Source organism: Paroedura picta, chromosome 3 (genome assembly GCF_049243985.1).
Source record: "Paroedura picta isolate Pp20150507F chromosome 3, Ppicta_v3.0, whole genome shotgun sequence".
NCBI classification, from domain to species: Eukaryota; Metazoa; Chordata; class Lepidosauria; order Squamata; family Gekkonidae; genus Paroedura; species Paroedura picta.
The window spans coordinates 94,129,881-94,146,592 of NC_135371.1; the positions used below are offsets into that span (position 1 = coordinate 94,129,881).

The 16,712-nt window shown below is 42.1% G+C and overlaps 1 protein-coding gene across 4 annotated transcripts in view; it reads right to left on the minus strand.

The window, feature by feature from the left end:
• FNIP1 (folliculin interacting protein 1) overlaps window positions 1-16,712 on the minus strand; it is a 121,283-nt gene that overhangs the window by 32,069 nt on the left and 72,502 nt on the right. For 3 of the 4 annotated variants that reach the window (XR_013229262.1, XM_077326870.1, XM_077326872.1), the window contains exons 3-7: window positions 16,171-16,314; window positions 9,068-9,168; window positions 8,156-8,230; window positions 6,920-7,011; window positions 686-769 (exon numbers count right to left, since the gene is read on the minus strand). Coding sequence is in view for 3 of the 4 variants with exons in the window: in XM_077326870.1 (XP_077182985.1) it covers window positions 686-769; window positions 6,920-7,011; window positions 8,156-8,230; window positions 9,068-9,168; window positions 16,171-16,314 (496 nt within the window). In the remaining variant the exon portion in view is untranslated. The remainder of the gene's footprint in view (window positions 1-685; window positions 770-6,919; window positions 7,012-8,155; window positions 8,231-9,067; window positions 9,169-16,170; window positions 16,315-16,712) is intronic. The other variant, XM_077326871.1, reaches the window with a different exon arrangement.

Below are 16,712 nucleotides of genomic sequence, written 5' to 3' on the forward strand. Positions count from 1 at the left end.
ATTTTGCTGAAGCCCACCTTTTTATTTCATTGCAGATGAAATAACGTGACAACAAAAGGGAAGTTTGCCATGGAGCAAAAGCATTCAATGCCATTTACAAACTAAAGAAAAATGGTACAGGAAACAGTTGTGCTACCGGTGCTCTAAGGCAAGTAGGAGGTAGGTTTGAACTTTTATTGCTTTCTTCAACTATGCCAGAAGCTATCTGCATTTGCAGCCAGTCCTTACTATGCATAGAGGTAAAATTCTAGCCATGCTGACTTCAACAAAGCTAGGATTTCATTAACCAGGTCAAAAGCCTTTCGATTGTAATTAATTTAAGAATGATAAATTGTTCAGATCTGGAGTGGGGGATTAAATCAGCCATGGAAATAAAAGCCAGTTATTGTAAGTAAAATAGAACTTATTTCACATTTATGGAAATGGCAAATTAAAATAGAGTTCAAATTCAAACAACCTCTGAATCCCTAATGACAAACTTGCATTGCCAGAAATTTGCAAGCCCAACGCAAATTATTGTTAGGCTTTCTTAATATATCATAAATGTTTTTTCAAACCCATTCCACTTGGACTGACTAGGGTTTTTGTTTTTTGTTTTTAAACATATTTTATTTCCAAGGCCAAGCTGCAAAATCCACTCTGCTTGGTAACAACAACTAGTCTACCCACACAGCATATAGCAAACCTGCAAAGAAAGAGGCGCTCCGGATCAGGCGGAGCGGACCTTGTTCAGAGAATGCCCGTCTAGGGCTGCAAAGCTGTGAAAAACCTACATGGCAAAATGTAAAATACATATGAAAGAATGAGGTTAGTAAAGCAGAACAGCATCTGTGGTAGGGAACAAAAAAGATAAGCCAACACAAATGCAGACCCAGAAACACAAGAAAAACACACTCAAATTACAAGCCCAATTCTCCTACTATTTTTGAAGCTTCCAATGAAAGGAGTGATTTGGCTTCACTACCTCTAGTCAAGCTCCCCCCACCCCGATCTTACCAGCATGCCTCTCTGTACCTACAAGTCTACCTGAGAAAGTCAGGTTGGTGTCCACCTCTCCATTGCTTTTATTACTCTTTCCAAATCCACCCACCTTATGACCCCTACTAGGATTCCTCTGGTCTGCAGGGCTACCTCTCACTGCACACAGTTGATCAGCTCATCCCTGTAAGTCACTGTTGCCACAACCCAAGTGCCAGCTGCCTCAGGGCCTACTTGGCTAAATGAGCTTAGCTGCTGCAGTGCATCACTAACTGCTCTAAAACTTCCCTTGTCAGGATCCAGAAGAAACCTGGCCTGAGGGGAACAGTTCAAACAGTGCTTGAACTTTAGCTCAGGAATAAGGGATGCGGGTACTGGAAAGTTCTGCTTACTTGTCTCTGCCAAACAGGGGCTGGACTGAGGAATCTGTCTTTGATCCCAGTACACTGCACAAAGGATTAATTCATACCAACAAAAAAGAATTTTAGACTGCCTTCCTTCTCCTGTTGTAATTCCTAGCATTTCCCACCTGTTGTTTAAGAATCGTATCTTATTAGTTCACTAACATTTATGGATTTAATCTCCATGTTGTGCCCATAATTCTTTATCTATTTATATTTGTTTATGCTTATAGGCTGCCCCTCTCCAAGCAGCACCAGAAGAGCTCATAACGATTTGACAGTTTAAACACTTATACGAAGGATAAATTACTGTATCTTAAAAATTCATCAATTGTTTTTTAACTAAATGGTCAAGAACTCCCTCCCTTACATCTTCCCTTAGCACGCCTGGGAACTGGGTGGATGGTATACCAGTTGTCAGCCAGGTGTGAGATGGGGGAGAAGGAGTCTGGCTGGGGGGCCCAATCAGATGGTGATGGTGGTCCTTGGCCTCAGCCAAATGCCTGGTCAAAGAGCATTGTTTACAGGCCCTCTGGGAGTTCTGTGAGGGCCTGCCTCTCTGCCAGCAGCTCATTCCACCAGGCTGTGTGTTCATCATTTATCCTGTGGGCACACAGGATTCCATGTGAAGATAGACATCAGGTCAGAGTTGGAAGCAAGGGGACCTCTCCTGGGCTTTCACAATGTTTTCATAGGATAAAATGGGAAACAGTTCTCCTGAGTATGATCAGTTTTATTAGTGGGTTGTTAAGCTTTATCAGCAATAGGTGTCCTGGATCCTCACTCAGTCTGAACTTTCAAATATGTGCATGGGTTTCAGAATTCAAAAGGCAGTACTATAAGCAAGGCACATTCTTATTTTCTTTCTTTCCCTTTTTTCTTTTTTTGTTAACAAAAAGGAAGATAATAATGAGAACTAATAGTTACCAAAAAGTGGGTGGGTCAGAGAAAAAATGTACACAGTATCCTCGGTAAGCACACAGTAACCTTTTAAAATTAAGAGCTGGCAAGGATCAGTGGGTCACATGTATTCTTTTTTATTTAATTTACTTGCTGGAAATGTTCTGGTTACAGATTAACTTTACTTTTGCTTTGCCTTACACTTGGATTCTTTGGCTCTGAAATGTAAATTAAGCAAGTTTGGATGAATAGATCATGCTCTGTTGTGCATTTATTACAATACTTTCTTCTCTTCTAAAATATTTATTAGTGGTCACTGCATACTCCATTGCATCCCAGCTGAATATCTGCACACTGAGAACCTGCATATCCAACAAAATACCATTAAGGTATATTTAGTGAATATTTAGTCCCAGGCAAACAGTGAATATATTTAGTCCCAGGCAAATTAGAAGAGGCCCATTGTTTCTACTTGGGAATGCACTGTTAAAGAAGTGGGTTCAGTTAATATGTTTTCTAAACGTCTTGGGGCTCTTATTTCTCTGTACACAATAAGTAAGATTCCAGTAATACTGATAGGTACTGGATGTGAGTATGCTCTCTAACAGAATCTTTTAATACTACACGTGTCAATTGTAGTATGTCGTGACATTTGGCTTATCCTTGTTTACATAACTCTATTGACTGATTTTGTACTAAACATTTAGTTCATTTGTAAGCATAATATACATTCAATATCATGCCTGAAGAGTGTGGGGGGGGGGCTGTATAATCCACAGTCCTCTAAACCAGCGGTCTGCAAGCTTCTGCTTGCCGCGGACCGCTGTGGAGTAGTGGGTGGAGAGGGCAGCCCGGGGGCCCACGCACATGTGGCAGCCCCAGCGCAAACGCGCGTGCGCGGACTGCCGCGCACACGCGTTTGCGCCCAGCAGGGCAGTCCGCACATGCGCGTTTGCGCCACCGCCATGCCGGCGGCCGCGGCTTCCCCTCCCGGCCCCTCCGCTAAAGCGGCCGATTAGCTCGCGGCTCAGCAAGCTTCTCTTCCCTCCCCTCCCGAAGTTAGAAGCTTGCCAGGCCGCAAGCTAATTGGCTGCTTTGGCGGCCGATTTGCTCGCGGCCTGGCAAGCTTCTCGCTTTGGGGGGGGGAGGGAAGAAGGAGCCGCGGCCCGGCACCGAGGCCTTCGCAGCCCGGCGCTGGGCTGCGGCCCGCGGGTTGGGGACCACTGCTCTAAACAGATATAAACCAGTGAAAACCACAGAAGTATAAGCACAGCAGTTCACAATTATGAAAAAACCCAAAAGGGTTTTGTAAATACTGTTTTAAACTCTTTTTTTATAACAGTGAACTGAAATTGCAGGGTACTCTATATAGAGGCCATCGTATCTGGGCCTATGGAGATTGCTCTATGTGAAGAGTGATTCATGAAGAAAGCATTACCATGTTGACCCTATAGTTGTCACTATGCTCCTGCTTGCAATCTACCCTTCATGGAGGCTTACATCAGTGTGGTGAGAACTAGAGGTTCTACGTGATATAAAACTGCAGACAGTTATGAAAAGTGTTCCTAAAAGTGGCTCTAAAACCAGCATGAGTCACCAGGAATTGCTTTATGTATATACTGTAATCAAAGAAGAAAACTGTGTGGTTCAGCAAATCAAAAACAAAATATATATTTGACTTCAGTTGCACTAAATGTATTTCAGTCTTTCATTTAATCCGGAAACAATGGTACATCTTCATATCACATCAAACAGCAGGGTAAAATGAAAAAAATCATCATTTTAACAGCACACAACATCCGGATATTAGCCAGTTTTGCAGGTCTTCCTCAGCTCATTTATAAGTTACATGTGATCTCACAAAGTCAAATTGAGTACAAGGTCTCTTAGCAAAAAAGGGGCCATTGAGCCTATATATGTTTGTTGAGCCACACAGTTTTCTTCTTTGATTACTGCATCATTCTGTGTGGTTTCCTTTTGTGTCATTTTGATTTTCCTGTATATGGTCGTCCCCCCATCCCAGTTCCTACTGTGGTGGTAGACTGATCTGGGGGCCTGTTCTATCTCCCAGCAGGTACATATAAAGCTCGATGCCTGGAATATGGGTAGCAATTTTTAAAGTTATTAGTGTACTGTCATCTTGTATCTGTATTTATATTTTATATTGTTTTACTGTTTGGGGGAGTATTTTTATTGATACTGCTTTGATTGTGAACTGCTACGAGCCAGTTTCTGGGAGCAGTAGTATAGAAATGCAATGACAAACAAACAAACAAATAAATAAATAAATGCTGGGCAGGGTGAAGAACTTGCTGAAATACAAAGTAGTATCAGTATAGTAGCCAGGCTTCTGTTTAGTTAACTTGAGGCATACAAAACAGGTGGAATTACCGGTGTGCCACAACACAAAAATAAATTTTATACCCTTGCTCTTTAGCCATCTATTAAAAGCCTGCCAGTTTCTAAAAGCTGAGTGATATTGATTAAAGAAATTGTTATGACGGTATTTGAGCACATGATTCATTTAAATACTTGATGAAGTAACCCCACTGGTGTTCTCTTGGTCTCTTTATGGATTCATCCTTTTAGTCTGGCTAGATAGATGTGGTAAGGAAGCCAAAGCCATCATTCTGGAGAGCCATCAACTAATTAGATGAACTGTGGGTGCCCATTCAGAAATAATTCTGTTCAAACAGATGGCCTTGAAAATGAAAACTTTAAATGGGAAAGGTGAGTGTTTTGACAAGATCATCATGTTGCTCCATTTGTTGGCACAGTGCAATTATGGAAGATTAATTAGGCTAGCAGGGAACACCTGCATGGATAAGGACACCTAATTGCTGCAAAACACAACAGTGAAAATAATCAAGATTAATAAAGCTCATTCTTCAATTGTATGAAGTAACACTTAAAATAATTGGCAACACAAATCATAAAAAGTATTAGAATAATGAGAATAGCCTGGTCTGAGAACAACTGAAGTGGCAGACTATGGCAAAGCTCTTCTACTTGGTTACTTTGGTGCTATCTTTCTAACATGGCAACGGAGAGGAACATCACTGCTTGGCATACAGAAAGTCTAGACAGAGATCAGCATCCCCCTGCAACAAGACAGCCTATAATATCAATTAATATTTAAATATTAATATTTTGATATTTATTAATATCAATTAATATTCATTCCAAATGTAAAAACTGCATTTAGGTGCCTAACTCATTTTGATTTTCAACGAAATCCACAGAGTGATTGCAAAACGTTGTTACCCAGAAACATTTCCAACAGATTTTGATAGAACAGTGATTCACCACATGGTCAGTTAAAAAAAATCACACTCAGTTTAGACAGCAAAATTAAGAAATGCAAGACTGTATAACCAGTGAATTTCATATAAGTCCACTTACAAGTTAAATATCCAGGGGGGAAATCAGTTGAAACAAATAAAATTCTTATTTTCTGTCCTAACTTGCTCAGTACACTTAACACTAGGAAGTCTTGTAGAAATATGATGCTAAGGAGATGGTCGCATTTTCTATCAGATTTGATAGTGAAATTTCAGGGTAAATATAGTCTTAGTCCTGTCTACCTGTAGCAGTTTAAGTAGCTTTAGAATACTGTTAGTTTAAAGTAATAACACCTAGCATGCTTTGCATATATTTGTTCTTCTTTATCATGTTCAAATGATGTAACATGATGAAACTACATAGGTTTAAATGAAGCCAACCCCCCCTTAAACTTGCAGTGTAAGAACTTAAGCTTGATATACCAACTCCCCAAAGCTCGTTACTACTCTCCTCATTACTATTCTTCAGCATGCTAGGCTAGGAAAAGGACTGCAGTGGCATAGAGTTGAATTAATCCTACAGCATCCTACAAATCTTCGATGTGAACAAGAAATTTGAAATGTAGACTAAGACTTCCCATCCTTTTGATTCATTTCGCCAATCCCTCAGGTGACAGTAAGCTAACGTAACTTGTGATGTACAAAGCATGTGTTTACCCATGGAAGTTTCTCTGTTGCATATTTTTACACGCAGTGAAAAGGCCTGTTTATTACAACTATACATGACATATTGCAGAGAAAAAACTTCTGTATGTTAAGACCTTTCAGAAGTCAAAGCTCCCTTTCATCAGTTTTTACTTTAAAAGCTCATACTCCAAAAATCCTATTGGTCTCTAAGGTGCTACTGGACTTAAATCTAGCTGTTCTAGCGCAGACCAAAATGGCTACCCTCTGCAACTATGTTTAGAATGTAATTAATAAAATGGATCTATGGGGAAATTGGTATGAGAACCAATCAGTACAGAAATCATATTCATACTGATTGGAGCCAAATGCCAATAAAAGAAGCAATCACGTTCATTTCAACATAGTAGTCTTTGCTTATATTTTATATCTTACTGTGGTTGGGATCCAGTCTAAAATCTCCACTGATGGAAATCCCTGCACCTTCTGACTTGGATAAAAGGACACATAGATCTCTATTTCTACTCTACTTATATCTGACAAAGAGAGCTTTGTCTCTTGAATGCTTAAACCTTGAAACTCTTGTTGGTCTCTAAAGTGCTATTAGACTCAACTCTAATAGATCTTCCAGAACTTTTTGAAACAAAGAACCCAAGAAAGAAAACACTTAATTACTTATGTTTCCAAGCAGTCCATTCATAATTGTGCTGTGATCTGGCTTTAGTATGTTACTGTCCTGATTAATGAATTCAAGACTGTCTTGAAGCCTACAGAAGGAAAAAAGAGAAAGAAATGGTTATTTGCATTCTGTTAAAGACCTATGTGGTTCTATTCTCATCTGTATACATTTTTTCCCTTTTCCAGGCCATAAAATTGTTGAATGACAGGCAACACAAGGTGCAGAAGCCAATTCTGCGTATTGTTAAATGGCTTCTCAGCATTATTAGCCCCGAACTCTCTCCTCCTTCAGCCATCATAATGTAAAGAACAGCAAAGTGATATCCTAGCCCAAGAAAGAGATAAAAATCTCCATCTCACCATGCCATCCCTTTCCCAATCATTTTCCTTTCCCATTGTATAAAGTGTGCCTTATGCCATGTAGCAATTTTTCAACTGCAGAGTAGTGCCAGACAAATGGGAGCAAAGACCCAAATCCTCAGTTAATTTAAACACATTTTCTTCTTTGATTTTTAACAAGCACTTTTCCTGCACCAGCAAACAGGTCAGTCTTCCTAAATTCTCAGCTGAAAGCAATGAAGGGGAGAACAGAAGTATTAAGAGAGGGGACAGGGTGAATGCCATTGTGATTTACTTTGGTTTGCGCTAATAAAGAATACTCTCTTGCTTGTGCAAGACTTATGAACAAAACGATGTAAAGCAATCATCATGAAAGGCAACACAGAAGCTTTCAGTTTCCCATATAATCATGCCCATTTTTTTGTAATTTGACCCTGACCTATGTCAGGCACCAACATGTGGCCAAGGCTTCCAGATGCAAGGGTGGAGTCCATGACAGAGGAAGAGAAAAAAGGTAAATAGAGGAATGCGCAGGCAGCCTGTTCACTCTCTGTACTCCACACAGAAACGCCATCCACCCAAGGTGATGGTTCTCTAACTCCTCCTCCAAGAATTAAACAACAGCCTTGAGCTGGGGCAAGGCAAGGGAACTAAAAATGGACACATCTGAAGATCCACTCATCAAAAGGCAGAGGAAGGGGTGGGATGAGGTGAATGACCTTCATGAGTTCCCACAAACAGACTGGGGGAGGGGTTAGGTATTCTGGAGTAGACAAAATTGGCTTACAGTGCTCTTATCTTCCTCTCATTTTGGTCAAGAAGGCTTGATGTGCACTCTCTTTTTCATTTAATCCACAATACACATATTTCACATAATACTTGCAAGGCACTCACGTGTTTAAGCTTCCATAGATACTACTTCCAGTTCGAGCTGTAAAAACTTTGCTTAACATAAGTTGTGGAGGTGAGCTATGAGGCAAAACAAATGTATTACAGATATATCTTCTTCATTTGTCTACTGAGTTGCATATCAGAGTCATGAACACCTCAAGACAGGACATTGCTCTTTACTCAGTAACTGAAAAACCATTTTCAGCCTCACTTTCCTCAACGAATTATGCTGTCAGTTAATAACATCTTGATACTGCTGAATGAAGATGCTTAACAACACAGAAATATGTTATGTTGTACATATACTCAGTGACCATTCTATTGAAACTTCTGATGTTTGTGTCTGAAAATTCTGCTGTATTAAAGACCTAATTGGGTGCTCCTGCCAATGATGGCAAACAACACAGAAATGAACACATGGAAGTGGAAACTGCTTCAGCCTTCCTGGGCCAAACCCTGACCTCCACCTGTTGCTCAGAGCTTGTGTATAAATGTATTTATATGGATGTGTGCTTGGGATACTCAAACTGTACCTTGCAAAAATGGATAGTAAAGATCATATATTCAAATCCCCTATGCAAAAACTTGAACAGCATTGAGAACCTGGTGGAGGATCAGACATGGTTCCAGTCTTCCTTCTCATTCTGTCATGTCTATAATGTTCAACTGTCTTTACTATTATTATTAATGCTTTATTTATTTAGTTAATAATCTGTATATCACCCTTCCTTGCAGGCTCAGGGCGGTGCACAACAATTGAAGAACAATCACATAATTAATATCAAAATATAAACATTAAAATGCCAGTGACAACAATGTGTACCTGACACCTCTACTCCTATGAGAGGACTGGGTTATTATATGAAGTCAACAAAGTGAGATCCTTTGAGAAAGCTCTGCAAACAGAAATCTTACCGTATTTGATGGATTTTTAGGGTTGAACCTTTGTAGCTCATAGCCACAGAACCAAACATCATCTCCCCAAGCATATTAGCATCTGAGGAACACCGGGAGCCCTGCAAAATATGCCATTCATTATTATGTTGCATAGCTGATCATTCTTAGAACACAATTAAGGCACTGTAGAAAGAAAAGGAAATGTTAAAAGCTTTCACAGACAGAGTAACTGGTTGTTGTGGAATTTCCAGGCTTTGAGGTAATGATCTGGTAGTTTTAGTCCCTGACGTTTTACCAGTAATCGTGGCTGACATCTTCAGAGGTAGGACATGACAAGATGGAAATCTCTCTGTGACAACTTTGGTACAAGTTATTGGTAAACAGTTATTAGTAAAGCAACAGGGACTAAAATTACACACCATGGCCAAACAGCCCCCAAATCCTCAACAACCAAAAGGAAATGTCTTTTTGATCTATTAAGCAGATAATAATCAATACTATTTGAAATACAATGCTAAACATTTGTTATTATATATAAGCAGTTATGGTTTGAACACATATACTAAATCAGACCATTAGATCTTCATGATCAGCAGCACTCTCTAGTCAGTTTGGCAGCAGCTTTTCAGAGCCTCAAGGTGAGTTACTTCACATCACCTACTGCCTGGGTCTTTACTGGAGATGCTACGGATTGAATCTGGGACCTTCTGCATACCAAGCAGCAGCTCTGCCCCTGAACCATAGCTCCTCTCCTGGCACTATTAAAATCCATTTCGCTCATAAAATTGAAAATTGTAGATGGCATCTACTGTACTAAGTCCATGACACCAAATACCTAACAATCCTACAGAAGCAACACTAAAGGGCTTTTCGCACACCTTCAAAATCGCACAATGGTTGCCAATTGAAAACGCTACTGATTTGCCATTATGCACAACGTCGTTGACAATCTGCCACACACCTGAAACCGATCCGCAAAAAGCACTTCCTTGTAGCACTTTCAGGGAAATCCCCAAAAGTGGATTCACCCTCCGGAAAGCGCTACACTCCTGCAACCAATCTGCAACACTAGCGGGAAAGTTCTGTGCGTTACCATTGTTGTGGTTTCTACAAAGTCCCTCCCCCTGGCTCTCTCCTCTGATCTTCCGGCGAAGCGATCGCCATTTTTTTTTCTTCGAGCGAGCGAAGTTCAACCCACCAGCAAGCCTCTGTTTAGAGGCTTCCCCGGCTTCAGTCCCTCCCCAGAGCTGTTTATTCACTAAGCACAAACAACAGAGAAGCCCGTTTGCTGATGTATTTTCCCTTTATTTTTTACACTGTTTTCGGCCAAAAATCGGGCCCGTGAGGGGGGGGGATTTTTTTTTTTCCACTTGGGGGGAGCGTGGCAACGATGAAACGGCAGCTCAAACATCACCTGCCAGCTGATGGGTCTCTCCGTTGCAACAAATCAACACATATTCGTTGCAATGGGTGTGTTTTTTTAAAAAAAAAAAAACCTTCCTTAAAGGGAAAGGGGCTGTTTGGGAGCATGCTAACGGCTGCCCATTGGCTGCTTGACGGCCAGGGGCGGGACGAGCTCGGCTATAGCGCTTCCTTTCTAGCGATTTTTGCTGAGACCGGAAGCTTGTGGGAAATGATAGAAACGCAACTGGATTCCACTACAAAGTCAGGTATGCATAATGACGAAGTGCACTATTTTAAATGGCGATTTTTCGTTCAGCAAACAATTTGCTACAAGGATCCCGGTGCGGAAAGCCCCTAAATGCCTCAGAAGCCATTGTCTTCCTCAGTCTCCTTTCCTCATCCTACCTCATCTCTCTGTGAAGTAATTCCCTCCCCCCAAAAAAACAACAACTGGGGCATGTCTTCCCATCCTTGTTATTTGCCCATTGTTCAGTAAATGAAATGACTTTGTTTAATGGCAGAAACTGACATGTGTGTCTTTGTCATGGCTGTGGAGAACTTATAAAATAATATACTAATGTGTTATAAACTGTCTGAGATACTTAATCTGCTGCATTCCATCTACTTTTGATATTTTAATTGGCAATTCCAGCATTAAAATACTGGAGTGCAGAATTTCACACACATTTAACACCTGGTTAAAGATCATTCACATTTATTTGGCACTAGTCAAATGTGTCACTCTATACATATAAAACAGAAAGATTTTCAGTCAAGACACAGTGGAGTAGGAAAGCACACAGAAACTGATTGAAGGAAGAAAAATATATTGAATATGAGATATTTGTCTATCACATCTGAAATGCAGTTTGAACTTTAAAAATATATATATATGGTTAATGAAACAAAGAAATTAGAAAGGGGACATGTTTGTCCCTAAAACTAAATATCCTAAATATCCTAAAATATCCTAAAACTAAAAAAACAAAACATAAAAAGCCACACACCATTAATAGAGAAACAATGTCTGTGCAAGCACAAAAATTGCAAAGCAAACCCAAGAAATGCTGAACGAGATCTTGTGGCACTATATCCTCTGAAGCAACTGGCATGGAAATGGCTTGCAGAGGAAAGAGAACACAAGCATTTTCTCCTCCAAGCTCCCCCATCAGAAAGCACAAACAGATCTGTAGAAAGGGCATCTGGTATCCTTTCTGCTCCAAGCCTCTCCATCATGTCTAGCGAGGCAATGGAGGTGAGTTTGGAAAAGAAGAATGTGTCCAGCATACTCTGTGATCCAGGCCCTGAGTCCCCATATCACCTAGCCAGCAGTGGTAGGGGAGACAGATTTTAAAAATTTTGTACAAGATTTATGCTCCACCTTTTTGCCTTCACAAGGGCCACCAAGGGAGCTAGCAAATTAAAACATGCATAATAATGTCTCATATTAAACATCATTAACACCAACAAGAAAAACATAATTAAACCAATTAAAACCAGAGATAACATACACAAAAACATAAAAGTAACAAATAAAACATTGGGCAGGAATGAAGGATCAGAGAGGGGATGCCAAACCAAACTAAAAGGCAGAACATAGTGACAGAAGGAGATAGATGAGTCTCCCTGGGGAGAGAGAGTATTAGAGCTTTGGCGCCATGGCCAAGAAGGCCCTCTCCCAGATTGCCACTTGCCTAATCTAAGAAGGTGGGGCACCCAAAGCAGAGCCTTGAGATGACCATTGCTTTCTGGTAGGTTCGTAACAGAATAAACAATCCTTCAGCTATAACATTTGAAAAGACAACACCTGCACCTTGAATTGTGACCAGAAACAGATTACAACCTACTCCAGGTAGGGAGGGGAACTCCTGGCTGTAGTGTTCTGTATCAATAGATGTTTTTGAACACTTTTCAAGGAAAGCCCATAGTAGCATTAGAATAATGTAATCCAGATGTAATTAGGGCATCCATCACAGTGGCCATATATTTTCTGCCCAGGAGAAGATGTAGCTGGCCAAAGTTGGTAAAAAGCACTCTTAGTCACAGTTATCACCTTTTTCTCTAGCAGCAGATCTGGATCCAAGAGCATACTTCCCCCTTGATTTTATCAGTTTGGTGCTCGAGTATCTTTATATTTATCTGCAGTTTTATTTGGACTGATACAATAATGGAAGCCATCTTAGACATTTTAAAATGGAATGTTTGGAGTACAAAACATGCCTATCACTCCAAAAATCATAGATGTGATATGCAAACATTTACATTTTTGATGTTTTGTCTATTTCCTGCATACTCATTCCTAGGTCAATCGAACTGGCCAATTAAAACTTATTATGGCCAAAATTATGTGTATGCACAATTTTGGAGACATTGAACAAGGTCAGATTCAACAGATCTTGCTAAGAGTGATACCTTCTCCCAGCAAAAGCTCTTCCCTAAAGCAGGAAGCAAGGGGGAGGCTCCTTGCACTAGAAAAAGGGCCGCTGTTAGCAATCTGTGATACATCATTTGCTTCACTTTTTGACTACTTCTTAACTTTCTGTGTTTGAATTTCCTTTTAAATAGTGTGCATCAGATTTGTACCATGTAAGAAAGAATCATATGCCATCAGACAGTTACATTAATTTTGGATTTATTTATTCTTTTACTCCCAGATGCTCACTTAATCCCAATGAAATTATTTGGCCTCTTCAGTATTCATAGACAATTACTTAAGATTTCGATATCGCTAACTGTCTCATAATTTCTGAGTAAAGCCTGGTCAAACTCAGAAGACAAATGGGGCAGCTAAACTCAGTTCTGGGCAGACACACACTGCTTTCAAGCTCTCATAAGATGTGCTAAAATTACACTGTATAAGAGGAAGGGAGAGCACCAAAAGCCATATTCCTTCCTGTCCCAAACACAGATCTCCCATGCCAAAGAGTTAAATATAGCTTCATTCTCCTGCTCAACAGCACAACGTGAAAGCAAAATACATGCTGGGTGGCCACGTGCACAATCTGTCCCTGGAAGAGTCCAGTGCTATGCTGAACAAAACTTGGTAGCCTGTTACTATACTGGATCGAACTCCATTGTTAATGCAGAGCCGCAGAATACATTACGTTGGGATCAGCATCCCCAAAGCAGAGAATTACTTCACTACAAAGGGTCTAAAGATTCAATTCTATTTTAAGAAGGCTTAATAGAAAACACTTGTGATCACTACAAGGTGAGATGACAGAAATATATCCATGTCAGATGACTCTGGCTGCAATGGTGGCCAAAACTGCTTCTCTTATGTAAAGTGTAACTCAAGTTCAATGAGCAATCAAGTCACAGTCCTTTTACATTGTCAGCAAGAAACAGATTTACAGTTGTACATTTCCAAACTGCTTTCTAGGCCAAAACATTCTTGAACATAAGGATTTACAAACATTTAAAGCAAGCTCAACAAACACTTGACAGTTAGGGGTGTAACACTACAGATTGCACACTCGTGGGAGGGTGGGGGCAGATTTGTTACTCAAGCTCTCAAAGACCTATTTCAGAATCATTGATTCCTTTCTCCCTATTCCCACCAAACAATCCAAGAAAATCAGTTACTATATATTTCATTGACAGTTGTGATAGACATCTTTAGCAAACAAAATGCAAAGGGCCAAGACTAAGGGCCAAACTAGACGTGACAGAAAGCATGGTTCCACCCCATGGACACCAGTGCTGTTTTAAGGTCTAATGAGGAGATTTTAAAATGCCAAAAGGATCAGGTCTCCAGTGTGGTAGGGCGAGGCTCTGTTGTCTCCCCAATCGTGTCTTGCTGAAACAGCCATGGGAGGGAGGGATGGTGCTTGAAAAGGCAAGGGAGGGGAACGAATTCTGAAGACCCAGGGGTCTTCAAACTGCGGCCCGCAGGCCACATGCGGCCTGCTGAGGACATTTATTCAGCCCACCAGGTGTTTTTGCTGCTGCTGCCTGTCCTGCTTCGCAGCCGACTCATGCCGGGCCCACAGTGCACATTTGTGGGATGTGCACCATGTTCTCCGAATCCCCTTCTTCTCTCTGTCTCTCGACTCTCGCAGCACGCACGGCATCAGGGCAAGCCGGGATCCACGGAGCCTATATAAGGCACCACGTGTGTGAGTCCCAGGCCTCTGGCCCAGGACACCAAGGAGAGCGGCTTGCTCTCTGTGGCAGCTGAGGTCAGGTAGGAGGCTGTTCCCCCCCCCCACCCCACCTGGGTCTGGCTGCAGGCGGAGATTGATGGCCTATGGGGGGGGGCTGGAGCTGGAGGCTCCCTCAGAGTGGAATGGCAGCCTTGGAGATGGTGGGCTCACAGGGCTTGTGCTCCACTCCTCCCTCTTTCAGGCAACACCTGAGCGTTGCACCCGGCCATGTCGGCGCTGGCAGAATGCGAGTGCGACCGGGCTGCTAGCCCACAGTTCAGATCTCTTTCGGAAAGGCGGGCTCATGGCAGCAGGTGAGTGTTGGTGCAGCCCAGCCAGGGCCAGCCACCAGGAGAGCGGCTGGCTTGGCTCCGCAGAGCTGAGTTTTGCGGTTTCTCCCCCCACCCCCAGAGGCTCAATTTACATAAAGGGATAAGTGAGCCTGCTGCAAAAGTGAGCCTGCTGCCCTTCCCTTTTCTTCCAGCTGTGCAGAGCTGGGGAAAGGGATTCGAGGCTGAGGTGGTCCTCATGGGGGAAGAGCAGAGCGTTGCCCTTTGAGCCAGTCAGCTTATGGGGCTTTTGCCACCCCACCCCCATTCGTACAACAAGCTTTCAAGCTCAATGGGTGCTGGCTCAGGAGCGCAGAACACCTCAGGACAGGCAGGCTTAGCAGCAAGGAGAGGGTGAGTTGGGAGGTGGCCCTTCTTCGGAAGCAGTTGGGAGGGCAGCTGGTTTGGATCTCATGGAAATCTACCTCCCCTGCTTCTGGGGACATTGAGGGGCTGCTCCACGGGGGTGACTGTGGGGGTGGGCGGGATTCCCCCCCCCACTTCGTAGCTGAAAGCGGGAGGGATTGGAAGTTTGGCACAGCTGCTAAAAGCGGGATCCAGCAGCTGCATGAGCTCTTGCAGGCATGCTTTCCAAGGGCTTCTCTTGAGCCAGGATTTTGGGGTGATCAGGTGGCCCGACAGCTACATTGCGAGCTGGCCCCTCCCTGCTCTTCTACACATGCAGCCGACTGGGTCACCTTTGCTTTTCATAGCACTGCAAGCTGTTCCTCTGCAGTACCATCTGTGCTCTCTCAGCCTCACCTCCCTCACAGGGTGCCTGTTGTGGGGAGAGGAAAGGGAAGGATGCTGCTTTGAGACCCCTTCTGGTAGAGCAAAGTAGCATATAAGAACCCACTCCTGTGCAACACTTTTAGCATTCAGAGCAGTCTGCAAGTCCATGACAGGACTAATCATGGGGGGGGGGGGTGGAGGAGCTCACATTTTGTCAAAGCGGGCAAGTTGAGCAGGTCTTGTCACTAGCTGGCACTGGGACAGTAGTCACATAGCTCTGCTGGAGCATAGAGTTGGAATTTGTTCAGAGTTTTCTTTTTTAAAGTATAGTCAAGCCCTCCAACAGTCTAAGGGACAGTGAACTGGCCCCCTGTTTAAAAGGTTTCTTCAAGGTTCCTGTCACCCTCTGACCAGCTCTAGCCAATTCCTAATAAAGAGGTTTGTTTTTTTCAAACAGATAACACAGACATCAGTGGCAGTCTGGTACATTTACAAGAGGAAGAACCCTCACCTGATATTTTGAACACTGCTCTTTTGTTTCAGAAGACGAAGAAGAGGAATTGATGGAACTGTCCAAAGAGGAGGAACTATCTCCTCCAGGTCTGAGTTGGCAACATTTCCCAAAGACTTTTACCTGCACATCGTTACAGAGTTTCTGAAGGAGAAAAACAAACGTGTGTTAGTTTTACTTTAGCCAAACCACAAAACAGTGTTCTGAGAAGTTCTGCAGTCTGGGAACTCATATCTCCTGCAGCCCAAATGTATGGAGAAAAACATCCTAAGGAGCTTAAATGTAACAAATAGTTTAATGTCAATGACATAAAGAAAATCACAAGTCAAGCTGAGTAACATGCTAAATTCCATTTGACTAGATAAGTCTTATTAGTGTGCGAGAATTGGGGATAACAACAAGAAATTTGTAATGTTCATATTCTATGCATATTATATATTATTTATAAATAACAGGTAGGAGTAAAGGAGCAACAAATCGAATGGCCTTATAGGTCAAAACCAAGACCCTGAATCTGATCCAGAATTCAACTGGCAACCAAG